Source organism: Engystomops pustulosus, chromosome 7, assembly GCF_040894005.1.
Source record: "Engystomops pustulosus chromosome 7, aEngPut4.maternal, whole genome shotgun sequence".
In the NCBI taxonomy this organism is placed as follows: Eukaryota; Metazoa; Chordata; class Amphibia; order Anura; family Leptodactylidae; genus Engystomops; species Engystomops pustulosus.
In genome coordinates, this window is record NC_092417.1 from 166,906,147 (window position 1) to 166,933,081 (window position 26,935).

At 45.3% G+C, this 26,935-nt stretch overlaps 2 protein-coding genes across 2 annotated transcripts in view; one reads left to right on the plus strand and one right to left on the minus strand.

Annotated features, from left to right (window-relative positions):
- Window positions 1–19,777, minus strand: part of LOC140071277 (transmembrane protein 263-B-like) — a 110,944-nt gene extending 91,167 nt beyond the window's left edge. Inside the window, exons 1-2 of the mRNA XM_072118835.1 lie at window positions 19,603–19,777; window positions 17,498–17,582 (exon numbers count right to left, since the gene is read on the minus strand). Coding sequence (XP_071974936.1) covers window positions 17,498–17,582; window positions 19,603–19,608 — 91 coding nt within the window. The 5' untranslated portion in view covers window positions 19,609–19,777. The remainder of the gene's footprint in view (window positions 1–17,497; window positions 17,583–19,602) is intronic.
- LOC140071275 (embryonic protein UVS.2-like) overlaps window positions 1–26,935 on the plus strand; it is a 43,663-nt gene that overhangs the window by 6,628 nt on the left and 10,100 nt on the right. Inside the window, exons 2-4 of the mRNA XM_072118832.1 lie at window positions 23,352–23,379; window positions 24,988–25,059; window positions 25,365–25,511. Coding sequence (XP_071974933.1) covers window positions 23,352–23,379; window positions 24,988–25,059; window positions 25,365–25,511 — 247 coding nt within the window. The remainder of the gene's footprint in view (window positions 1–23,351; window positions 23,380–24,987; window positions 25,060–25,364; window positions 25,512–26,935) is intronic.

The window sequence follows — 26,935 nt, forward strand, 5'->3', positions numbered from 1 at the left end:
GTCCATGATGAAGGAGCCATATGGGGGCCAGTTTTACCAACAACATCTAGGTAAACAGGCTATTTCATAACACAAAAAGCACAACATTTTTGGAGAAAATCCCCCAGAATTTGGCATAATATTTAATGCTCCAGCACTAGCAGGCACTAGTATTCCAGCCGCACCTATGCTGGCTGATCTGTAACTCCACAGAGTATGTGATTAGCATGGGGAGTGCATACTGAGCAGGAGAAGCGGCCAAAGAGCAGCTCCCTGCTGAGGAACTGTCCGAGGCAGAATCCTCACTTCCCCGTCTGCAACGGTAGAAACAGCAGTTTGATGAGTCAATTCGCAAGCTGGCCTCGCCGGCAGAGAGAATCGGGGAGGCGGCGGGGGGGATGGGAGGGTAGGCTGTCGTGATGAGAATATAGAGCATGGCTGGGAGGGGGTTTCTACAGGTAGAGGCAAGATCTGGAGACGGCACGGTTGGGAGTTCTCTGCTGCGAGATCTAGATTGCTTTTCTCCTTCCTTACTGTGTAAGCCCTCCGCACTCGCTGCTTATCTAGCCGGCTCTTTACGAAGCGACGGGCACTTTTGGATATTCATGGACACAGTTGAGCAGGAGCTTAAATGATATCTCAGTGTAAGTTATTCAAATCACTGTATAGAAAAGCAGCTACGCGGCGCCCGACAGCAGGCGACGAGACCGACACTGATTGAAGCTTATTTACGAATCCGAATCGCAACGCAAAAAGTTTCGTCCATCTGTCAACCAGAATATCCATCAAAGGGTATACTATCGATACTAGGAGAGTGTGTACGAAGTAAAAGATGCCAAAAATATCATCAGGGGCTGCAACCCTATGGTCATACAGCTCCACCCATAATGTATAAGCTGGAGGGCAGAGCTCCGGGTACAGAGAAGTGTCATCACCGAGATCGATCTGGTGCATCTTCTGCCTTCTCTACTTTTACACCCACTCTATGTTAGATCATATTAATAATATTGTCCCATAGCCTAAGAGGATGGAGCCCACCAAAACAGTGACCCCTGTCTTATTCTACATCCCATACAAAAAATAATTTTGGGGTTATAACACATGAGGAACAGTGGGTTATGGAACCACGTGGCATTGGAACCAAGTGTCCTCAATGGATTTCTCCAGTTGGGGAACACGACTTTGTTGCAACACGGACTCAAGGCGGCTACCTCTTTGCGTTGTCCTGGTATAGATGACAGCTGGCCCACGCAAGTTAGAGAACAGTGTGAAGCACTAGGAGTCAGGTAAAGCATCTGGAGACAGTCTGGTCGGTGGCAAAGTACAGGCGGTCCCCTACTTAAGGACACCCGACTTACAGACGACTGCCCTCTGCCCACTGTAACCTCTGGTTGTTACTATAGTCCCAGGCTGCAATGATCAGCTGTAAGGTGTCTGTAATGAAGCTTTACTAATAATCCTTGGTCCCAGGACAGCACTAAATTTTGAAACTCCAATTGTCACTGGGGTAAAAAAATACAATTACAAAATATACAGTTTCGACTTACATACAAATTCAACTTAAGAACAAACCTATGGAACCTATCTTGTACGTAACCCGGGGACTGCCTGTACCCAAATAACGAGCCAACAGCCGACCTTTGAGGTGCATGCCGGAGGTATGTTGCTTTTGAACAGGCATGCATTAAAAGTTACATTTTGGCGCACACTTTTTGGAAATGGACCCAAGGTAGAAATGCCTCGGCCCACCAGATTTATAATGACCCACACAAGAAAACCGATTTTAAGCTAGGGGATGGGGTTTAATTCGAATTCTGGTGAATGCTGGAGTCGATTTTGGAAAAAAAAAATCTAAATAATTCATGTCCTTCTAGCGTCTAGTGTAAGATTACTAGGGTCGAGATACAATGCTCTGGTCTTCATATATAGGACCCACACTGACCTTTGCTCCAATGCCGTCTTATATTTCAAAAACAGCTTTGTTTATAGTCTTGTTTAAAAATTCCCGCCTACGTTTCCATGGGAACAGACTACAAACAAGCCTCGTGTAGTCGGATTAAACAGTCATACAAAATTTTACATTTCATAAGATCCTTTTTCTTGTTTATCTTCTATGATAAAGAATTCAGGGACAGGGGGATGTACCATATTTTTCAGACTACAAGGCGCACAAAAATCCTTAGATTTTCTAAGAAATCAAAGGTGCGCCTTATAGTCCAGTGAGCCTTATATATCAACCGTACTTACAGACAACAGCTGCCTCGAACTGTGCACATATCTGCCACCTGCTGGTCATACATCCTTATAATCAGGTGCGCCTTATAATCCGGTGCGCCTTATATACGAACCTAGACGTTTTAGCAGGCATTTATCGATGGTGCGCCTTATAGTCCAGTGCGCCTTATAGTCCAAAAAAATATTCGGGTATTGGATCCGACTACGCACTAAAAATTGAGACACAAAGGTCCACGGTGGAGACGCAAAACGGTAAGATAATAGCAGGCGTATGGAGTATCACATACAATCTCTATAAGGTGACAAGATAAAAGTGTAGAGATTATTTTCTTGATGTTTTTCGTTCCAGGCTGTCAGGAGGTAATGCGATAAAACAGTCACATCCTGACTAATGGAGAGGGGCGATGCTGCTCCAGCCATTCTGTATGATATCCCTGTCTTAATGCACTCGCTAACACACGGGGGACTATTTACTGAAGGTTGGGAGATTTTAAAGTTTGCTCCTAATTTCCCCAGCTGACAGCGGGATCGGCAAAATAAGCAGTTTTTTCTTTCTTTTAGATTTTTTTTTTGTATTTCATGTTGGGAATACTTTTACCAGCGCTACAACACAGAGCAAGAATTAAAGGGCTTTTCCACTTACAAAAGGAGGTTTTAAAATCGACCCCCACATTGCACACTGATTGGCCGCCATAGTGACTTGAGGTTGACTTAGACTTAGAAAATGAGTTAGGTCCGGAGCAGGAGAAGAGGCAGACAGTTCAATTTCTTGTAAAACCCTATAAAAGCACAACCCTATGAAACAGATGTACAGAACTTAGTGCAGCCACCAATTAGCAGCTCAGCTCCTACTGCTCTATAACATGCTGCCTGCAGATAGGACACTATGTACAATCGGCTCTGCTCCACCTGCTCCATAACATGCTGGCTGCAGATAGGACACTATGTACAACCTGCTCAGCTCCTCCTGCTCTATAACATGCTGCCTGCAGATAGGACACTATGTACAATCTGCTCAGCTCCTCCTGCTCTATAACATGCTGCCTGCAGATAGGACACTATGTACAATCGGCTCTGCTCCTCCTGCTCCATAACATGCTGGATGCAGATATGACACTATGTACAATCGGCTCTGCTCCTCCTGCTCCATAACATGCTGGATGCAGATAGGACACTATGTACAATCTGCTCAGCTACCCCTGCTCTGTAACATGCCGCCTGCAGATAGGACACTGTGAATCATCTTCTTGCATCTTCCTGTTCTATAACATGCTGCCTGCAGATAGGACACTATGTACAATCTGCTCAGCTCCACCTGCTCTATAACATGCTGCCTTCAGATAGGACAGTATGTACAATCTGCTCAGTTCTTCTGCTCTATAACATGCTGCCTGCAGATAGGACACTATGTACAATCAGCTCAGTTCTTCTGCTCTATAACATGCTGCCTGCAGATAGGATGCTATAACATGCAACCTGCTGGCTGCATTTTCATGGTGACAAGTGTCCGTTAAGGGTTAATCCAGCCTCAGTGTACTGAAATTCTGCTTCTGCTTCATCTTTAACACCAGTTGTTTTTCACTTAGATGTTCCTTCATTATGTTGGGTTTGAAGACCATCGGAGGCCTTCCATAGCTTGGTTTCCATGGTGCTCCTCTACCATTTCTTCTTCAGAAGATCTTGACCTTGACCTCTCCGACAATTCAATCACCCTACGACGTCCATGAAACAATGTGACTTCCTTCATTTATCAATACGTGCCGCTGCGGAGCTTCTTCTCCTATGTTGTCCAATTTCCTGGCTCCATAAACGCCATTGCCTCCATCGCCTTTCTGGGCTGTATAAGCGCCGAACAAATACATGACCTCATGGGAGCGCGAAAACAACAGACAATCAAAATGTTGTGACATAAGAAAACAAACAAAAGGGAAAAAGAAGAATGTGCCGCTCGCTCCGCAAGTGCCCGGGATGTCACCGCTTCCAACTTTTTTTTCCCTTCTAGACAAGACTTGCAGCATTCATTCACAATTCCCTGGTGCAATGTTACATGACAAAGCAAGCAGGATGCCGGGAAAGCGATGGCAGGGCCGTGAACAAACTGAGTTTGACAAACGGGTGAAGAATCTTAAACACGTTGGCCTAATTTCCAAGCTGTGCCTTACTCCCGCTTCTTCACTTCATCAATTCAGTCTCTTAAGGGTGTGTGATGGTAAGTGCTCCTGGGGCTGAAGGGAGCGATTCATTCAGTGGCTTATTTCCATTTTTAGCTACGGCTCATTTGGATATTCCCATGTTTAGGAGATGACCTTCAGACTGGCCTGAGGGAACTGGAGAGGAGAGAACTGAAACATGTGCCAACCCAAGGAATACAATACACAAAACTCAGATTCTTTCGCCAAAGAAAACCTAAAAATACTTCATCAAAGTAATGATGGTGGTCAACCAATTCAAGTTCCACCAGGTTGTGTTATGAAAAACCAAAGAAAACCTAAAAAATATTTCATCAAAGTAATGATGGTGGTCAACCAATTCAAGTTCCAACAAGTTGAGCTATATAACATGTTTTTGTCCATATAAAAATACTTTTGCCGAGAAGATGATGATGGCGGTCAACCAATTCAAGATCCACCAAATTGAACTATGGAAAGTGTTGTTCCCCATATAAAAATGGTTTTGCCCAGTGGATGATCATGGGGATCATACAATTGAAAATTCCAACAAGTTGAGCTACGAGAAGTGTTTTTGCCCATATAAATATAGTTCTAACAATTTGAGCTACGGGAACAGATTTTGCCATTATAAAAATGGTTTTGCCAAGTGGATGATCATGGCGGTCAACCAATTCAAGTTCCAACAAGTCGAGCTATATAAAATGTTTTTGTCTATATAAAAATACTTTTGCCGAGTAGATGATGATGGCAGTCAACCAATTCAAGATCCACCAAATTGAACTATGGATAGTGTTGTTCCCCATATAAAAATGGTTTCGTCCAGTGGATGGTCATGGGGTCAACCAATTGAAATTCCAACGAGTTGAGCTATGAGAAGTGTTTTTGCCCATATAAATATAGTTTTGCCGAGTAGATGATGATGGCGGTCAACCAATTCAAGTTCCACCAAGTTGATCTATGGAAAGATTTGTAACTCTACTCTACTACACTTCTTAAATTTCTCTGCTTATGAGATAAAAGTTACCCCGTCCACATGCTAAATTGTCTGATCGGGGAGGTCATTGGCTGAAACCACAAATCAGCATGACAAGTCCTCTGCTTCTTCCGTCCATTTGAAAGAGGCAATGGACAACTTAGAGTATCCCCAATGTCTCTCAAGCTCCAGTCGCTTGCACTTGAAAAAGGGCTGTGTGTCAGCCCCAAAACACTTTGTGGATTGGGTCTTTGTATATCCTCATCCCGTATCTAATTTAATTTCAGTGTGAATGAATACCCACTCCACTGCTTCCTCTCTAATGGATAATTCAGGCCAGTGTTGCTGTGGGGAAGCACCTGATGATACCAAACTAAGTCTATAATGTGCCCAAACATTGCACAACCCCAAATACTCTATACAAATACCTGATGTTAACCAAAAATACTACTCTGTGAACATTTTTCTTCTCTCCAGCAGTCCCAAAGAGAGTTGTGGTGAACATGTGTGACCGCTGCTCCATTTAAGATGAAGGACTCTTATCAGAATCCTTGGTCTCATGATGTATTGTGGTCTCCACAGTTTTGGTTTGTTGATAAATGTTAACCTTCATTTGTGGTTAAAACCCTTTAAAGAAGACCTTTCACCACCTTCACCAACTGCAACCATTTACATCTGTCAGGCTCAGGGGTTGTGGATCCTCTGGACCACTCCAGACGATGACACAATCCACTACCTGGGACCGGAGTCTAAGTGGTACCCGGTTTTCACCAGAGCCCGCCGCAAAGCGGGTTGGACTAGCTGCGGCGTGGTATCACCAATTCGTTCCACAGGTGTGACTTGTCTGCAGTGGCGGCCAAGGTACAGAAACGGCAGACAATCTCGTGGTCAGGTCCAGGCACAAGGTCAGGGCAGGTGGCAGAGATGCAACATCAAAGTCCAATCCGGGGTCAGCAACGGGAGGTCCAGGCAGATGGATATGGGAACACGGCACACAGGACAGCAGCACAGAGGAACACTGGTAACACAGGAACACGGAGGGACTCAGGAACGCAGGAGACACTGGAACGCAGAATAATCGCTATAGAGCTTTCTCTCAGGCTGCGAGGCACAAAGATCCCGCAAAGCAAGAAGGAAGGTGCTGGATTTTTAAAGGGGAAGTGTTCAACCAGCGCACCAATCAGCAGTGTGCTGGCCCGTTAAATCTTCTGAAGACGCCGCACGCACGGAACCTGACCGAGGATCCAGAACAGGGAGAGGTGAGTGGTGACAACATCTTATAAAGTCATTGTTCAACTGGTTGTCGAACAACTGGAATTCATTGTGTGGCTCCCATGGACCCCGAGTAGTCAATGTTGATATTTTTGACAGGAAGAGCAAGGCTGTCTGATCCAACCTTGGTCTATCCTTCTTACAGTAGAGAGTCTAATAGCTTGAGTACTCATATTCTAATTTACATAAATTCTCCCCTCATTCAACACCCTGAAAACAATGGATTCATACCCTGTCTTGCATTGTGGGTCTGATAATCCCCTTCATCAGATGTGACCTTTGAACCTCGAAAGATGTTGACCGCCACTAATTCTGCTCCATCTGTACATCATATTTTCTTTCTTCTCGCAGGAGGTTGCAGCTTGTGGAGAAAGTTGCCTTAAGTACATTTTGTCCTAGTTTTTACACGGTAGGAATCAGCAGTCCATGCATCAAAGAAATAACTTTGATTACTTTTAATGTGGATTTTTCTCCTCTTTGTAAAGTCGGCGCTGATATCTCTTCACAGCAAAAAAAAGAAAAAGGAAAAAATGGAAATGAAAAGGTCCGGACAAACATTGCCTTTGTTTTGATCCTCGCTTTGTTGGAAAGAAAAAAAATCTTCTTTCTCCTTGAAACTTTGGATCATGTATCCCTCCTGTTCTAAGAAGATTATTAGAACGGCCTTATAGGTGAAATTCCTCAAGGCATAAAGAAGTGTCTACGTTACATTAAAGGGGAATGTCATCCATGTAAACACGTCCCAGTAATTAGCTTCTGACAAGGAACGTCAGCTTTCTTCTAGAGATCTATAGTTGCTGCTAGAAGAGATAGCACGTGTTGTTCACCAAGACCAAAGCTGGATTTATGTATAAAGTATTGCCGTTTATGGCATCAAAGTTGTTCTATAATAGGATGGTGCCCCCGATGCCGCAATCTTCTAAGATGCACCCCACAGTCATTTTGTCTCATGGTCTTGTGGGGAGGACAGATTTTGCCAAGCAGATCACATTGGTATCACATTGAAGTTCCCTCATATTCTATATACATACATAAATATCTTAAAGTATCGTAGACCCTACTGAAGACTGATTGATGCCAAAGTCAACTCCAAATTGACCTTTGGGGCCAATTATTTTTGAAGAGTCTCGGCAAACCCGAGGCTCATTTGGTAGTAAGGTTGGCCAGTCAGATCCCAGTTGTGTGTGCCTTATCCAAGAAATCCTCTCGTGACCGAAGAAGGTCCTTTCCCATGATGTTGTACGATTGTGTTGAGGGAACTGATGTTTGAAATAGTAAAGGATCCATTAAAAAAAGGAGGTGGAAATTTACTTAATGGTGAAATCTAAAATAAGCAAGTGACTGGGACCATGGGAATTGATGAAAAATAGAAGAAGCAAGGTGTGATGGATACTACACCATGAGGTGGCATCATGAGTAGATATTCAGAGTTAAAATGTCCAACTCTAGTGCTGCCAAAAATAGTGCCAGAAACATTTGGAACCCCCTTGACTTGCTGAATAAACATCAATGTTTAGTCAATCCTGATTTGGATCTTTCCGGGAGGCAGTTGTTGGCAGTCGATTGACCGTTTGGCCAACCGTGACCTTGTCTGACCCTTGTAACATCCATATTTAGAATTTTCTGCATGGTTTTCTCCTGGGTCCAGAAGCCTACAAAATGATACAATGAATGGTTGGATATACATATTGGCCCACATTTACTAAAGTGTTTGCGCCATTTTCTGTCTGACTTTACACTGAAAAGTGCAAGAATTCTGCACTTTAAGGGGTGTTCCAGTGCAGAGTTGGTCCACACTTCTCTAGCAGTGCAGATTGCACCATGTTAATGAAGAGCGTGGCCCATTGTCTGTAGAGGTGCTCATACTGCTTTCCCCACAAAGGAGTTTGTGCTGTTCCCACGTACATGAGGTTTGGACCCACTACTTTGGGCCATGGTGTCATAGTAAGACAATCTTGGAACCCACATTTTCTAGGATACTCAGTAGTCGGCCATAAATGCATCTGTAAGAGCAGTCATACCGAGTCTGTGTTGACCCCACGTTAATGAGGTTTGGACTCATTACTTCTGAATTATGGTCATGGTGTTTTAGTTAGACATAACCCTGAAACGTACATTTCCTTGGATACTCTGTATTTGGCCATATTTCATGTCTGTTGAGGTGATCCTACTGTTTTCCCCACATTGGAGTTTGTGCTAACCAGGTTTGGACTCCTAACTTTGGAATTTGGCCAAGATGTCATAGCAAGACACTGCCTCACCACGCTTGTGACTCCCCATCATATTTGCCAGATCTTAAAAGGGTTATCCGGGTTTAAAATTTTTTTTATGGCCGGGCTGGGGAGGGATAGTTAAACATAATAAACATGGACTTACCTCCTCCGGCACCGCCGATGTCCCGCGCCGCGGTCACTTCGTTCCGTGCCCCTGTAAACAAACAGGGGCACGGAAGCCGCGCACAGGGAGCTTCCGGTCCGCGTTGTGGACGGCTCCTCCCATCCGTCCCTATCTCTCAGCGTTGTAAGCGCTGGGAGATGGTGTCGCATGGGAGCATCCGGCCGGCCGGAAGCTCCCTGTGCGCCCTTGTACTAAAACTGGCGCACGGAGAAGACGGGCCGCGGCGCGGGACATCGGCAGCACCGGAGGAGGTAAGTACATGTTTATTATGTTTAAATAGCCCTCCCCAGCCCGGCTATAAAAAAATTTTTAAACCCGGATAACCCCTTTAATTGACAAAGGTCGAGATAACGGAAATGTCGTAAATTACTTTGATCTATATAACTTATATCTTCTTGTTCAAATACCACGGTGAAGGCAATGTTATGTGAAATATTCACTGAAATAAATTCATAAAATTCATTTTGGTGTGTGCCATGTTCTCTATACAGAGTAATGTGGATTGAGAATCCTACATTGAGCAGCACCTACCAACAGAGTGCGGTCACTATTGCTCTACGTGTCATAGCAAGACGTAATCATTTTCTAGGAATCTCTGTGGTCAGGTATATATCACGTCTGTAGAGGTGGTTGTACTGCTTTCCACCCGTAGGAGCTTGTGCTGACCTCACTTTGATGAGGTTTGAACTAACGACTTTGGAATTTGTGTCAGGGTGTTGTAGTAAGACGTAATACTGGAACCTACATTTTCTAGGATAATCTGTGGTTGGCCATACATTGGGACTCATTTACTTACCTGGTCCAGTCGCGATCCCGCGGCGCGTTGTCCGACGAGGATTCGGGTCTGCCGGGATTCACTAAGGTCGTGCGCCCGATATCCTGCAGGTGTCGCTGCTGCGCCGAGGTCCGCCGGAGTTCACCTTCTTCTTCCCGATGCATGTAAGTGCGTGATCTTGCGACACAAAACGATTTTTAAATTCTGAATCCGTCGGGTTGTCCGACGGCCACACCTCCGTTTTCTGCCATGTGAAATCCGGTTGCGTGTGCCAAAATCCTGCGGAATTTGGCTCAAAACACAAAAATTTGGGAAACACAATGGAAATGCCACGGAGACCTTAGTAAATGAGCCCCATGTGTCTGTACAGGTGGTCATGCTGATTTATCGACAAAGGAGTTTGGCCCAAATTCCAGTAAGTAAGGAGTCCACATCTTATATAAGTGAGGTCGGCACAAAGTGGTGTAGTAAAACATTATCCTGCACCATACATTTTCTAGGATACTCCGATATGTTGATGAGCCATTTCTATCCATTAGGCACCAAAATGGGTGGAACATGAATGTCTGGCTTTGACCCTTATCAGAGGATTGTTGCTCCTACAGAAATGGCTTCTCCATCAAGTATCTCCACACTTCTTCAGAAACCGCAGCAGATGAATATTTACAGATAAAGATAACACACTCATACTCATCGCAACGAGAGAAATTACAGTGGAATTAAATCTATATTTTTTTTTTTGTTACTTAGAAACTGTGATCTCCTGGGTATTTACATTGTCTCGGGTGCTGATATTTTATTGAAATCTTTCTTTATAGGAGGATTTTCATTCTCTAATTGCTTTTTAATTTTGGAAGCAAGTTATTCATAGCGAGTCCCGGGAGGACAGCCGGCAGAGTCTGTATAGTAAGCAGATGCTGAGAAGTTGCTGGTTAAGGATTGAGTACAGACATACTGTGCATCCAATTTGTGATTCTGGACTTTGGTTCGATAGTCTCTAATCTGCGGCTATAACTCCTCGGGACCTGAGCGGTTGGAGGATTAGCGGAGGAATGTCTACGCATCAAAAATTAAGACGGGAACAGACGTCAGTAAACTGTAAAGCAAAACTAGAAGTAGTGGTGGAAAGGGACTTCTCCGTCTACTTCAACATCTCCTACTTAGAAGTTATGTTTACAGCTTAGTTAAAGGACCGGACACCAAAGGATATAACTGTGCCATGGAGGAACTTGCCCACTCCACCACTCGTGGTCCTCTTGAGTTGCATTCAAGTGTTAACTTCCCGTCTTCCGTCTTAAGACCTAGTTACCATTTTCAATGTCCAATGCCCTGGTTTCTTGCATTTCTAAAGAATCCTCCGCCAATATTCTAAACACAAAGGTCCATTAGGTTCCGGATTCTCCCATCATCAATGACAACGTTAACTGGGAACGTTAAATGTGAAGTGTTGTACATGGGGTTGAACACAAAGCTTAAGGAGCTGGGTCTAATTGTTTAGAAGCCACAAGAGGATCTACGTGTCGATATCTTTTGAACCACCAAATATTTGATTGTGACAATCGATTTCTGATCCAATTATGTCTTCTATATCACATGACCATCTTCCTGTTAGAAAAACTTACCCTTGATCCAAATCGGTGGCTTTCAAGATGGCAGCCATGTTCTGGACAGAGCCTAAAACATCTCCCCTCACCCATTACTTGCTGGGGGATCAAATATGTCATTTAGCCTTTCGTTTCTGAAATCAAATAGGGTCCTGGGGCCTAAAACACCCTGTATGTTGGTCACCCAATACCAGGATATTCAACTTTAAAATACTCTGAACCTAAATCATATTGTTATCGGCAGTCAGAACGCTCAATAAAACTCTAATTTTGAGAATTTAACATGAACATTACCCAAAAGAAGATAATACGATAACATAGTAACCTAAGAGAGATACACGATACGGTGTGTAGATCCGGTTACTGAATGGGGGCAAGAGGTGTATGGGATGTGTGCCCCACATGGCCCTTTTAAAGTCAGCATGGCCTTAGACGTAAGGTTATACATATTAGATTATCTGGTTCTCTTTGGTTCTAGGTGGCAATGAACTTTGTTGAGGGGGACACTAACAGAGGTTGGGCTGGATCAGATTGCTCCTCATTCAGGTTCCTCTGCCGTTCCCTTTATGTGTCTCTCCCCGTGCGCGTCCGTCTCAGGCTCTGCTGTGGCCTCTACAGGAAGACAGAACAAGGCTTGTTTTAAGGAGTCTGGATGCTGACTGGTATATGAGACAGGTCGCAGAAACCTTAGTTGCATTAAGTAGCTGTGATACCACCAACGGCAAGGAATATCACCGTAGATATGCGAGAGGACTTCTCATTCATTCACTATGAAGATATAGATCGACTAACTCAAGATGGCCGACATCGATCTAAACTATGCCTATCCAAGGTTAAATGCCATAACACATAAGTTCATAGTCTAAATATCCTGATGAAACTGTTTTGGGCCACTTAGTCCCTTTATGTAAAATTTTGTATAGGGAATACAAAATTGACGCATAACCAGGTAACTTTTAGGTTGGCAGAATTTTCTATCCGCATTATAACAACATGTCCCATCATTAGTCAGGAGAACATCGGGAGAACCATACACATAAGTTAGTTGGCCGGTCTTGGTGGAATTGTCTCTTGCTGTAATCCATCATGTGTATGGAAGCCTTTTGGACCTCAACATCCCCAACATCTCAACATCGGGCGCACTACCTTAGTGAATCACCGGAAGACCCCAATCCTCCACTGAGAACGTGCCTCTCAGAATTTAGCTACATGATGAGGAAGAGCATTGCCACTGTCTATGGGAGTGGCAGGTCACTGCTCTAATCATTAGGGCGAATCGGACCCCCATTCTCGTTTTCGGTGGGAGTCCAAATGTTGGAAACCCAATGAGCCCCCAAGTTATTTCCTATCCTAGATGTTTTTTGAACTATAGTACAACATAAGGACCAGTCTGACACAAAAGGGGGGACCCAAGCAATGGAGCCCACATTTTGATGTTCATCTACACTAGTAGTCCATAGTCTTAAAAACCAAAAAAAAAAAATGCCTTGAATTTAATCCTGTCCGCTGCCTCTCTCCAGAAATAATTGTGATATTTTATCCCTGATCTGAAGAGCCAAATTTGATTGTTTTAACATAAAAAGGCGCCATTAATTTTACACAATTTGTATCCGTTCTGCCGGGTCGCAGTATTACAGGATGTGCCGAGACTATTAAACGGAGAAAGCCTCACGACAACCACAATAAAAAGACAAAGTGACAATTTCATCCTTTCATAAACCGGTCACTAAACGTACAATCATTTATCTTGCTTCATCTCTTGTAAAAAAAAAATTCCGTCCGGCTCTGGAGTCATCGAGGCGAAAATAGCCTCCGAGTGCTGGCGCTGTCATTACATACATCATGAAGAGGCTGGAAGCGGCTTTGGGGTTTGGTCTTAGTAGGGGAGGGGGTCACTTTTCATGACCCATATCTAGCTGTCAGATAGGAGGAGGTCTCTAACTCTGGAGGACCCAACATATTTACACTTGTAATACCTTCTTTCTCCTGCGGAGGCACTGTAGGAAGAATGTGGAGCCAGATTTTTCATAATTTAACTGTTCCAGAGCTTAGGAAGTCCACTATCATAGCCAGAATATATAGTTTGGCTCCTAAATGTTTAGATTCTAGTGTCAACAGTGAGTGTCTTCTTAAAAGGGTTCTCTAGGATTTTTTCGTGATCATCTCTAGGATAGGTGATCAATATCAGATCATGCGGCGATCGCACACCTGGCACCCACACCAATCAGCCAAGCTTCTGCTTCCTACTCAACTTACACCACATCCACCTCCTCTGGATCAGGCCACTGACATCACATCTACCTCCTGTGGGTGCAATACCAAGTACAGCCATTAGAGAATGTAATGCGCTGTTCTTAGTGAAGAATGAAGAAACCATAGCATACTTTGTCTAAATAGTGCAGCCAAATGATTGGCTGTGGGTACCAGGTCTCGGATCCTCAACGACCACTAACGATGGATAGGTCATGATCACAAAAGAACTGGAGAACCCCCTTAAAGAAGTTATAGACACCCAGTCTTCTGTTTAGTGCAGAGCAGCCAATAGAAACCGCTTTTTGCCCTGCTTGTCAGGATAGGAGCATAGCATCTGCAGTATATGGCAGTACAGCTAAGAAGAGTACTTCTGCAATGGAGTAATAAGAGACTATACAGTTGGCTTCCAGATGGAGAAGGGGACTGATTTTGCCCATTCCTGGTCCCATTAATGCATATGGGTACATATAGAACAGACACCTTTCTCTTCGGTCCTATGGCTCGCCTGCCCGTTGTCGAAACCTTTATAGGTGCACAGGGGTCAGCACGGGCTCTCTGATCCAGACAAGACGAGTTAGCCTTTAGCATACATTGTTATCAATGAGTTCTGAGTATATACTTGTCCGGTTGTCCTTCCTTGGACCCCCTTTGGTAGGTACTAGAGATGAGTGGACCTGTAGCTTCAGTTCTGGTGCGTCGTTTGGGATCTGCCATGTGATCCAGACGTATTGCCAGATTGGCGGCTAAGGGGTGTCCCCCTGGCCAATCATAGCCATGGCTAGTAGCAAGGGCCATCAACTTCCTGGCCAAACCCTGAACCGGAACGGATCATCTCTAGTAGGTACTAACCTCCATATACTGGAAACACTCCACAACATCTACCACTACCAAGACGTTCTGATTCACACGTGACCCTCGTCATTAATCCCGCTTCCTCGTTTTCACACTTCCCACACAAGGACTTGAAGTACTGAGTGTTTACATGAGGAATACTATATAACATTGTATAGCCCCCCCCCCCCCCCCGTATAGGCTCCACTGTCTTCCATACATACACTCTGTATACAAACCCTCCTGCTATTTTTACACACGGCATTCAGCCAAACAATGAGCCGGCAGAGATCAGCGCAGGGAATTAAAGGAGTAAATTTAGCGATTTGAGCCAGATGCTATTGGGGCGCAAAACATACGTAAGCTCGGCTATGGTCTAGCAGAAGACGTCCATGACCTACAGCGTATGGGATCGAGACAGTGATTTAGGATCTGATGAAGCTCTGATCGCTGATAAATGGAATGCTGCTGCCCTCTGCTGGTGAAAAATCACACATACAACTAAATACTTTATACAGGTGCAGCAGAGTTGGGTTTGTTATTTGGTTGCTGACCTGTATATAGGATTTTATAGGTACTTACCTTCTGTACTATGTACTAGTTAAGCCGGGCTACGCTCCATGCACTTCTAAAGAAAGTGACTTAATAATCTTAGCTGCAGGAATTCATTTAGAATAAGCAGGATTTGTATTTTTTAATCCGGAAGCAATTAATAATCCTCATATTTTATCTCGCGGCTTGTGGTTATGGAAATTGTTTGTTTCGGTATAAAACTAAAATGTAAGTGACAGTAAATGGGATGACGGGGATAGGAAAATTCCCAAATATTATTGAGGGAAGACATCAGCGACATGACCAGAGCACAAGAACTGGTGAGGGAGTGAGGGAGGAGGGTCTTGCTATGTGGGGAGGAGGGCCCCGCCGCGCGGGGGAGGAGGGCCTCGTTGTGCGGGAGAGGAGGCATTGCCGTGCGGGGGAGGAGGGCCTCGCTGTGTGGGGGAGGAGGGTCTCGCTATGCATGGAGGATGGCCTCGCTGTGTGGGGGAGGAGGGTCTCGCTATGCAGGGAGGAGGGCCTCGCTGTGTGGGGGAGGAGGGTCTCGCTATGCAGGGAGGAGGGCCTTGCTGTGTGGGGGAGGAGGGTCTCGCTATGCAGGGAGGAGGGCCTCGGTGTGTGGGGGAGGAGGGTCTCGCTATGTGGGGGAGGAGGGTCTCGCTATGCAGGGAGGAGGGCCTTGCTGTGTGGGGGAGGAGGGTCTCGCTATGCAGGGAGGAGGGCCTCGCTGTGTGGGGGAGGAGGGTCTCGCTATGTGGGGGAGGAGGGCCTCGCTGTGTGGGGGAGGAGGGTCTCGCTATGCATGGAGGATGGCCTCGCTGTGTGGGGGAGGAGGGTCTCGCTATGCAGGGAGGAGGGCCTCGCTGTGTGGGGGAGGAGGGTCTCGCTATGCAGGGAGGAGGGCCTTGCTGTGTGGGGGAGGAGGGTCTCGCTATGCAGGGAGGAGGGCCTCGGTGTGTGGGGGAGGAGGGTCTCGCTATGCAGGGAGGAGGGCCTCGCTATGTGGGGGAGGAGGGTCTCGCTATGTGGGGGAGGAGGGCCTCGCTGTGCGGGGGAGGACGGATAGCTGTGCAGGGAGGCGGGCATCACTCTCGAAGGGAGGAGGCATAGCTGTGCAGGGGAGGAGGCATAGCTGTGCAGGGAGGCGGGCATCACTCTCGAAGGGAGGAGGCATAGCTGTGCAGGGGAGGAGGCATAGCTGTGCAGGGGAGGAGGCATAGCTGTGCAGGGAGGCGGGCATCACTCTGGAAGGGAGGAGGGCCTCGCTGTGCGGGGGAGGAGGCATCACTGTGACATCATCTATTGTGATTGGAGGATCCTGTCTTATCTGTGTATTATTGTAATTTACATGCGATTGTAATCCTGCCTGAGTCTTATACTGAGATGACTGCTGGGAAGTGATCTCTACAGAACAGGAAGTGTCATGTATAATGAGGCCCAGGTAACACTGTGGCTCATACTACAATAGGTCATTTTCACACAAACCTTTCTTGAGATCTTCTAGTGTCCACCTCCACCCCCCATCCAAGGGGCCACAATACCCCAGAACTGAACCCATCTGCAGCGCAGATCTCAGGCTGAATTCTGATTTACACTTGGAGGACCTGATAAAGTCTGAGCTCCCGGACCCCCACTTATACCAATTACAAAGACCCCTAGACCAAATAAAAACAGACCCCATCATTGAAGCTTCAACTATTCTGTGTATACATCTGCTACACAAACCTGCGAATCACATCTCTCCTTACTCTACGTCCAACAGCAAGAACCGGGAGAAAAGACGTAATACTGAGTGATGACTGCCGGGTCAGACTACAAGAGGCTGGTTTGTAGTCTGTTACCAAGGAGACACAGAAGAACTGTACAAAGCAGACCAAAGCATGGAGAAGGGAACAGGAGATGTGGTTATGGCCTTTTGGAAAGTCCCTTTTACCGAAATAGTCCAAACTCCACCCCAGTCACATAAATCCAGAAGTTTCTAGAATTTCCATATAAATACATTGGGGCAAATTTACTTACCCGGTCCATTCGCGATCCAGCGGCGCGTTCTCTGTTCTGGATTCGGGTCCGGCCGGGATTTAAGAAGGTAGTTCCTCCGCCGTCCACCAGGTGGCGCTGCTGCGCTGAAAGTCATCTCATCGCGCCGGAATGCACCACCTCGGATCAGGTGAAGGTAAGCGCTCCCCAAGCGACACTTTTGCGGTTTTTAAATGCGGCGGTTTTTCCGAATACGTCGGGTTTTCGTTCGGCCACGCCCCCCGATTTCCGTCGCGCGCATGCCGGCGCCGATGCGCCACAATCCGATCGCGTGCGCCACAATCCCGGGGCAATTCAGGTACAATCGGCGTAAATCGGAAATATTCGGGTAACACGTCGGGAAAACGCAAATCGGGCCCTTAGTAAATGACCCCCATTGTAACAACATATGCAACAAAATACTCTTACGTCCTACCTGCAGTTTCCTCGGAGGTCGGAGATGAGATCTCTTCCTCATCTGTCACCGCGGCTTCATCTTCCAACATTTCAGAAGATGATCCCTAAAACATAAAACAAAGATTTTGGAAAATGTTATTTTTTTATCAATTGTGAGGATTACTCACCTTCTTATGGCGCGAAGATTCCCTCAACTGCTGTCTCCTCCTCTATGACCCTCAAATGATAATAAGACTAGGGGCCCTATGTAGGTGTGACCATGTAGTACTGCATACAGTGTCCCTGTATGTTAGTAGCAGCAGGACTGTGAAATATGGATGCATATTCCAGGCTTGTTGCTTCTCCAAATGCACTGGGGATGTGTCTTGCTGTGCTCTCTGCAGTTATTGTCCCAGGACAAGATGTGTGTAAATCATACCTTTGCATATGTTAGTAGCAGCAGGACTGTGAAATATGGGTTTATATTCTAGGATTATTGTTTCTGAGGCCATGTTCTCACACTACTGTGCTCTGTGCTCTCTGCAGTTATTGTCCCAGGACAGATGTGTGTAAATCATACCTTTTCGTATGTTAGTAGCAGCAGGACTGTGAAATATGGGTTTATATTCCAGTATTATTGCTTCTAAGGCCATGTTCTCACACTACTGTGCTCTGTGCAGCCAGTATTAGGTACTGTCCCTGGGGAGATGTGTAATCAGACCTATGTGCATGACGTTAGTAGCAGCAGGACTGTCAAATATGGATTTATATTCCAGTATTGTAGCTTCTTGGGGCATGTACTCACACTGCTGTGCTCTTAACTCTCTATATTAAAGGTGTTCTCCTGAGGTTGAAAAACATGGTTGTTTTCTTCCAAAAACAGCGCCATTCCTGACCATGGGTAGTGCCTGGTATTGCAACTAAGCTCCATTCATTTCTATACAGCTGAGCTGCAATACCAGCACAAACCATGGTCAGGTGTGGCGCTGTTTTTGGAAGAAAGAAGCCATGTTTTTCAACCTCAGGAGAACCCCTTTAAGCTGCTCTACTGATTAAAATCTGTAGTACATCTAGGTGTTCCATTAGTTGCAAAGAACCAAGAGCAGAGCAGTGTGAGGACACACCCAAAGAAAGTGCAATACTGGAATAGAAATCCATATTTCACATCCCTGCTGCTACTAACAAGATACACAGATGCATAATTACACAGATCTACAGGGACAATAACATTGGCTGCGGAGAGCACAGCAGTGTGAGGATATGTGTCCAGCAGAATTCCAAAACGCAAATTTATATTTCACTACTAACAACATACACAAGGGTATGATTACTTATCTCTCCAGGGACAGTACCTAACATTGGCTGCAAAGACCACAGAGCACAGCAGTGTGAGGCAGCACAGTGGCTCAGTGGTTAGCATTAAAGCCTTGCAACGCTGGGGACCTGGGTTCAAGTCCCAGGGTCAATATCTGCAAAGAGTTTGTATGTTCTCTCCCTGTTTGGGTGGGTTTCCTCCGGGTCCTCCGGTTTCCTCCCACACTCCAAAAACACACTGGAAGATTTATTAGATTATGAGCCCCATGGGGACAGAGCTGTGCAGCACTGCAGAATCTGTGTGCGCTATTTAAATAAAGAATTATTATTATAAGTAAGCTACTTAAAGGCAGATGCCTTATCAGATTGGACATGTAAAGATCAACATGCCCAGTCTTTTTTTGATAGCATCTTCTGGGGGGGGGGGGGGGTGACATGATGGTTTGACATGCCCATAGTATGTATACTAAATAGGACAATCCCTTTAACACCTCTGCGCTCCGCAGCCAGTCATCCAGTCATGGTTAGCTACCTGCTGACAGTCTCCACACACTTATTAGCTGGGTTGTACAGGTTTTATGAGCGGGGCTGCCCTTTAATGTGGCGTTACCCAACTTGTGGCTCTCAGCTGTTGCAAGACTACAACTCCCATCATGCTCCAACATGCTGCAGCTGACAGGGCATGATGGGGGTTGTAGTTTTACACCACCTAGAGAGTTATAGCCTGGTGGACATTGCTCTATTACACTAGACATGGTAATAGGTGCTGTAAGTAATGACAGCCATGATGGGATGTGCAGGACCCCATGTCCTCTGATCTTGTGGTCTCACCTTCATAGCTGCTGGCTGGGTCTGGGTCTTCTCCTGTGGCTGTAGTGTCTCAGGGTCGCCTCCTGTGTGCTGGGGGCGCTCATTCACAGCTTGCACAGCATGTAAACATAGCAGTCTTGGAGGGCGGAAGTGACGTCACGCGGACCCTGCAGCACGGAGGCGGCGGCCATCTTGTGTGTGGCAGAGGAGCGTCTTCAGCACCATGGACGGCGTCTTCACTCCATATCAGCCCCACACTCACATTATTTCCATATTATAACCCCTTCACACATTAATTAATTGATACAATCACAAACCGGCATATAGGACGTTAAATAACACGACTTAACCATTATCACCCCATTTATTGAGTAATTAAAAAAAAATTAAGTATATAATATCCTGGACTTTTTTTAGGCTTTTGTATTTTTTCTCCTCACACTATTTGGTTTTATGCTACCTGAAAAACATCAGGAAGAAGGCAACTAACTGTTGACAGATCTCAAAACTTTATTGAAAATCGTGGCATAGACATCACAGTGAAATTTTTAAAAAAATACCTTTTTTAACGCTTTGTACCAAAATATCTAATGTAACATGTGACCAGAGATTAGGAGCGGTGCGTGCACCTGTCTGTGTGCACCTGCACCGCCTGAGGAGCCCCCATAACAGGATCAGTTCCATCTGCTCTAATCCCTTCCGTACCAAACAATTAACACACTTTGTAATTAGGTGAACACAAGAAATTAATGAAAATATTAATGATAAATGCAAGTATGGACAGGTGAGGCACATTTCACACTACCGTCCCTTCTAGAGGCGTAACTAGAAGCTGAAGGGCCCCAGTGCAAAGTTTGTACCAGGGCCCCGACTATAAAGTATGGTTTATAGTAATAGTCTTCTCATATGGGAAAGGGAGACCTTATGGGCCCCCTAAACCTCTTGGGCCCGGTTGCGACCGCACCCTTGCACCTCCTCAAGTAACGCCCCTGGTTCCTTCCCTCCATTTCTTCACTCCTCATCTGCGTCGGGAATTGCGCAAAAATCACCGCTTGTACGACTCTGATAAATGTGCCCCAATATCTATCTTTCTTCGTATCTATAAACTATCTTTTTATCCATTGGGTGCATTTCTTTAAATGTGGAGTAAATAAAGGAACAGATCAGAACTTTTGCGCATATGGAGCTCTTCGTACCCACAACAAAAACATAACAAGAACAGGAAGTAGCCGGCCTCCGTCAGAGTTATCTTTCACTTGAGGACAGCGGCATAAAAGCCCATTGCGATCTATGCCAGCCCATTTGGGTATAGGTGGGCGCACAGCCTGGGTGGGCCTAAGGGTGGTGACACACATGGCATTTTTCGGATGATGCCACACGGTGTTTTGAAACCGTTTTTGGTCCATTTTTAAGCAGTATGTTAAAAAACGCATCAGTTTTTGACAGGTTTTACCAATTTTCTTAATTAAAACTGGTCAAAAACGCATGCGTTTTTTAACGGACTGCTTAAAAACGGACCAAAAACGGGTTCAAAACGCCACGTGCGCCATCACCCTAAGGCCGTTTTTGGGCTGTTTTTAGTAGTGCGTTTTCAGATCGGAAAAAAACGCATGCGTTAAAAAACATGCGTTTTTGACCTGTTTGAATTAAGATTATTGTTCAAACCTGTCAAAAACGCATGCGTTTTTTACGATCTGAAAACACACTAATTAAAAACGGCCAAAAAACGCCACGTGTGTCACCACCCTTATAATTTGGGCACTTGCGGTATATGGGCTTCGGAGATATGGAGCAATCGGTGCACCTGTCTGTGTTCTGTGCACCTGCTCCCTGCAGCCTGAGGTGCCCCCATAACAGGATCAGTTCCGCCTGCAGTAATCCCCTCTGTACCACTCACGATTGTCACACTTACTTTTCTCATCAAGTGAACAGAACAATTTAATTCAAATATCATTAATGAGCAATCAGCAGTGCAAGTAATAATGTGATTAAAAGGTCACGTTTCTGATGCGATTTTTTATCTATCAATCTATAGAGCGGCAGTGGGTTTTAGCGTTATCAGAGGTTTCCGATAATGCTAACAATGTAAGACTGCTGGGACTGTTGTAGCACTAGGGGCTGCTTACTGTAGTAAGCAGCTCCTAGTGCCGTTTTTAAGGGTGACAGGTCCTCTTTAAGCCTATGGCAGGTAGTGACATATTGGGGCAGATTTACTTACCCGGTCCTGTCGCGATCCAGCGGCCCGTTCTCTGTGGAGGATTCAGGTCTTCCGACGATTCACTAAGGTAGTGCGCCCAATGTCCACCAGGTGTCACTGCTGCGCTGAAGTCCGTCAGAGTTCACTGGAGTTCACCATCCGTTGCTGGGTGCAGGTAAGCGCTTGTGTCAAGCAATACTTTTTTTGTTTTTAAATACGGCAGTTCCACCGGGTTTTCTGACGGCCACGACCACCGATTTCCGTCGCATGCATGCCGGCGCCGATGCGCCTCAATCCGATCGTGTGCACCAAAAACCCGGGGCAAATCAGGGAAAATCGCTGCAAAACGGTAATATTCGGGTCTCCATAAATGAGAACTTCTCCCAGAGCCTGGAATTAGGGGACTCTGATGGTGCTATATAGGCTGTGTATCTATCTATCTATCTATCCATCTATCTATATGATGCAAAAAAATTTAAGCAGCACTCCAGGACGTCAGATGTCAAAGGTGAAGTAGATGAAGTTTATTCCATGTTTAAAGGTACAGCATAGTACAGCAGCGACGTTTCGGCTCAGAAGAGCCTTTATCAAGCTCTTCTGAGCCGAAACGTCGCTGCTGTACTATGCTGTACCTTTAAACATGGAATAAACTTCATCTACTTCACCTTTGACACCTGACGTCCCGGAGTGCTGCTTAAATTTTTTTGCATCATTTGCATCTGGAGGATCCGTAGCCCGATCTCAGTGAGCCTGCACCCACCTTCTTCTCCTCTTTTTTATCTCCAAAGTGTGCTGTTTGTAATTTCTACAAGTATCTATCTATCTATCTATCTCATATCTATCTATCCATCCATCCATCCATCTATCTTTCTGCTGTCAGAGGCATGGTATGAGTTAATAGCTTATCCAATTTACAACAATAAAATCTTGTATGCACAAGGTTACAATTACCAAAATGTGTGTAAAATTACGATTTGTGCTGCTTAGGAAATGAATTGGATGATTCTATAATGATCCCCTCGCCCCGTAATCCCAATGACCTCAACCAAGTCAGCTTCTTATGGATAGCCAGGGGCCACTAAAATATAGTATAGGGCAGGTCTGCCTCATCCTAACATCTGATTGGTTGGTGACCATCTACGACTCAGAATATAAAGGTGATGTCCAGCTGCAGGATAATTTAGAAGACCTGATCCTCTATTCAGGAATATAGAAGATCGAGAAGTTACCATAGTACCTGCAGGATGGAGAGGAAAAGAGTCAAGAGGAGAACATCTCCCATTCTTCTGGCCTGCATGATCCAAGCATGCATCGCGGTGCCACTACAGGTATGAAGATGGTAGGACTTTACCCATTTTGCCTGGACCATTGATCCCCAGGACTACAACTCTCATCATGACTTGTCAGCCTACATTTTAACTATGTTGTGTAGTATATTCAAGAATGTGATCCAGAATGTTAGCGTCATGCACTCACGATCTCCTCCTATATACTGTATATACATTGTCACTACTTGTATACAATCATAATGATGTACAATTACATCTAATACATTTCTGTTCATCTATTTCAGATGAATTTTGATGCAGTGAATAAAGAAGGTAGGTACCAGATTCCTCTTGAATCTTTCTGTGGATTCATCAAGGCATAAATTATATATACACATTGGGGCACATTTACTTACCTGGTCCAGTCGCGATCCAGCGGCGGGTTCTCCGACGCTAATTCGGGTCCGGACAGGATTCACTAAGGTAGTGCGCCCGATGTCCACCAGGTGTTGCTGCTCCGCTGAAGTCTGCTGGAGTTCACCGGAGTTCACTATCCTATCCTGGGTGCAGGTAAGTGCGTGACACTTTTTTTTTTTAAATTCCGCGTTTTTTCCGAATCCATCGGGTTTTCCGACGGCCAAGCCCCCGATTTCCGCCGCGTGCATGCCGGCGCTGATGCTCCACAATCCGATCACGTGAACCAAAATCCTGAGGCAATTCAGGGGAAAACGGCGCAAATCAGTAATATTTGGGAAACCCGACGAAAAATAGCGATTTGGGCCCTTAGTAAATGACCCCCATTAAGTAAACCTCACCTTGCAGCAGTCCCCCTTCCTCTTGATGTTCCTAAATCTTTTCAAGGAGAGGAGGGTTGTGAAGCTGCAGATTCTCTCTGAGACTTCATGCTGTGAGAGGGGAGGAGGGAGCATCATATTGGATTACAGTGCTGACTACCACTACAGAATCTGCACCAGTATCTTATAGAGAGATCATTTAAATGGGAAAAAGAAAAAGGTTTATCTACAGCAGTTTTTATTTTTTTGTGGAAGTTTGTTTTGCACCAAATCAATCATACTTTGCACAATATTGGATACATTTGGTGCATCAATAACACTTCTATTCTGAAATATTACTCCGCTTTCTTTGACAGCCGGTAACACTTAGGCAATGTTTTGAAGCCTAGCCATGCCCAGTTTTCAAGTTATTGGATTACAAGCTTATTGGTAACGGACCACCTGCTGTGACCCCCCACCCCCAACGATCACAAGAAGAGAACCCCCAGTAATCTGGTGGAGGTCCTGATCTTACAGGATTGCTGGAAATGTCTGAGCACAGTTCACATGCATTTCTGGCATTAACATTCACTTTCTGAGTGCTGTGCTTAGCAATTTCTGCTTTTTCTAAGCATTTGCAAGCATTGCAATATAATTGTGTGTTATAACTTATCTCACACCCTGACAGAATCCTCTGTGTAGTCCCAGTAGTTGGGCTTTGGTTTGGATGCATTTCAAAAACAACATGTGACTTGTTTGTGCTGCAGACTCCTCAGGTCTCAGTCCCCACCTTTGTGTTCCTGTACAGCTCCTCCCTCCCCCATTGATGTCACCAGGCTTTGACCACTGAGAAGGAGCGGGAGGGAGGAGCTGTACAGGAGCACAAAGGTGGGGGCTGAGACCTGAGGAGTTTGCAGCACAGACAAGTCACATGTTGTTTTTTGAAATGCATCCAAATCAAAGCCCAACCCCTGGGACTACACAGAGGATTCTGGCAGGGTGCAAGGTAAGTTATAACACCCAATTATATTGTAATGCAAATGCTTAGAAAAGCAGAGAGGCAGATTTGCACTGCAGGTGTGATGGGCTGCTACAACCTGTCTTTAGTGAAAATAAGGTGCCTGGTGCTGGGCATAGACTTATATTGCGATTTCTTCTTCTTTATTAGCAGAGACTGTGAAGGAAGTTACCAAAGTTGAGCCTCCAGATGTCTTCAGTATCATCTCAGCCTCTAACAGAGGTAAAGAAAAATGTCACAAAGCCTTAGAGCCTACAATTGCCTCTATTTTACCCTTAAAGGGGTTGTCAGGGGGTTGCAAAACATTGCTTCTTTGTTCTAAAAACAGCACCACACCTGATCATGGGTAGTGTGTGGTATTGCAACTAAGCTCATTAACTTCGATGCAGCTGAGCTGCAATGCCAGCACTAACCATGGTCAGATGTGGCGCTATTTTTGGAAGTAAGCAACCATGATTTTTTAACCTTTAATTTTTGAGCAGTGACCCCATTAATATCTGTATATACGGATACATTTTTGTTTCCAGGTAACAAAATGCCCATTCATGAAGGAGACATTGCCATCAGTACAAGTCATGGTCGCAGCGCCATAAAGTGTGATAGAGATACCTGCAGATGGCCTAAGAACAGCACCGGGATGGTCAATGTGCCGTACACCATTGCACCGAGCTTCAGTGAGTGTTATTATAACAATAGTATATAAAATAGTATATAAAACCATTTGTACAGTTTGAAAAAAAGGTACAAGAAACAGCGCCCCACCTGGCCATGGACTGCAATTATATAAAGGGTCAAACTGGGGGGGGGGGCTGGGGCCCAAAAGTAAATTAGATTCTGAGGGCCCACCTTCTGCTACATGGAAATATTACTTGTATATCCTTAGGCCACGTTTACAGAATGCATTTTGGCACAATTTGCGTCTGAAAGGCACAACAAACTCATCCGTAAACACATCAGTATTAATGATAGTAAAAACACAAATGTATTTTGAGGACCGTTTTTTTCCCATGTGTTTTGCCCCGTGTTTTAAAACGCAATGCCGGCGTATGATAGCTTCAGCCTCTTGATGTATCCGGCGGGGACCTGAGTGAAGTTGGCCCCCCCACCTTGTTCAAATCAAACAAAATTGGTGTCAAACGTTTGTGCTACGTTTGTGCTGGTTTGTGCAGCAGAAATTTTCGTTTGTGCCGCTATCGTTTTTAAGATTTTAATGAAAGTTTCCAGAGGTCATCAGAGGTCAACCAGCCCCCCCACGTTGCCCAAATCAAACAAAATTGGGACCGAACAATTCTGCTACGTTTGTGCTGGTTTGTGCTGCTCAAATTTTTGTTTGTGCTGCTTTTGTTTTGAATATATGAACAAAAAATGAAAGTTCAAAAGTTCAGCCAGCCCCCCCACATTAACCGAATCAAACAAAACTGGTGTCAAACGTTAGTGCTACGTTTGTGCTGGTTTGTGCAGCAAAAATTTTCGTTTGTGCCGCTATCATTTTTAATATATTCATACTTTTTTGCAGAGGTCATCAGAGTTCATTTCTTCCAAAGTACAATGGGGGTCATTTACTAAGGGCCCGATTCGCGTTTTCCCGACGTGTTACCCGAATATTTCCGATTTGCGCCGATTGTACCTGAATTGCCCCGGGTTTTTGGCGCACGCGATCGGATTGTGGCGCATCGGCGCCGGCATGCGCGCGACAGAAATCGGGGGGCGTGGCCGAACGAAAACCCGACGGATTCGGAAAAACCGCCGCATTTAAAAAAAAATTTGTGTCGCGAAAATTTCACTCACCTTCATCCTGCATAGGCCGGTGTATTTCGAGGCATTCCAGCGGACTTCAGCGCGGCAGCGCCACCTGGTGGACGTCGGAGGAACTGCTTTGATGAATCCCGGCCGGACCCGAATCCAGCGCAGAGAACGCGCCGCTGGATCGCGAACGGACCGGGTAAGTAAATCTGCCCCAATGTGTTTGCTAGCTCCCCCTGGTGATCAAACCAGGGAAGTGTCACTAGGTTTGTTTTTTTACCAGTTCATCCTAAACACCTCAAACACCTGAACATATCTTAAAAATTATAGCAGCACAAACAAAAATTTTTGCTGC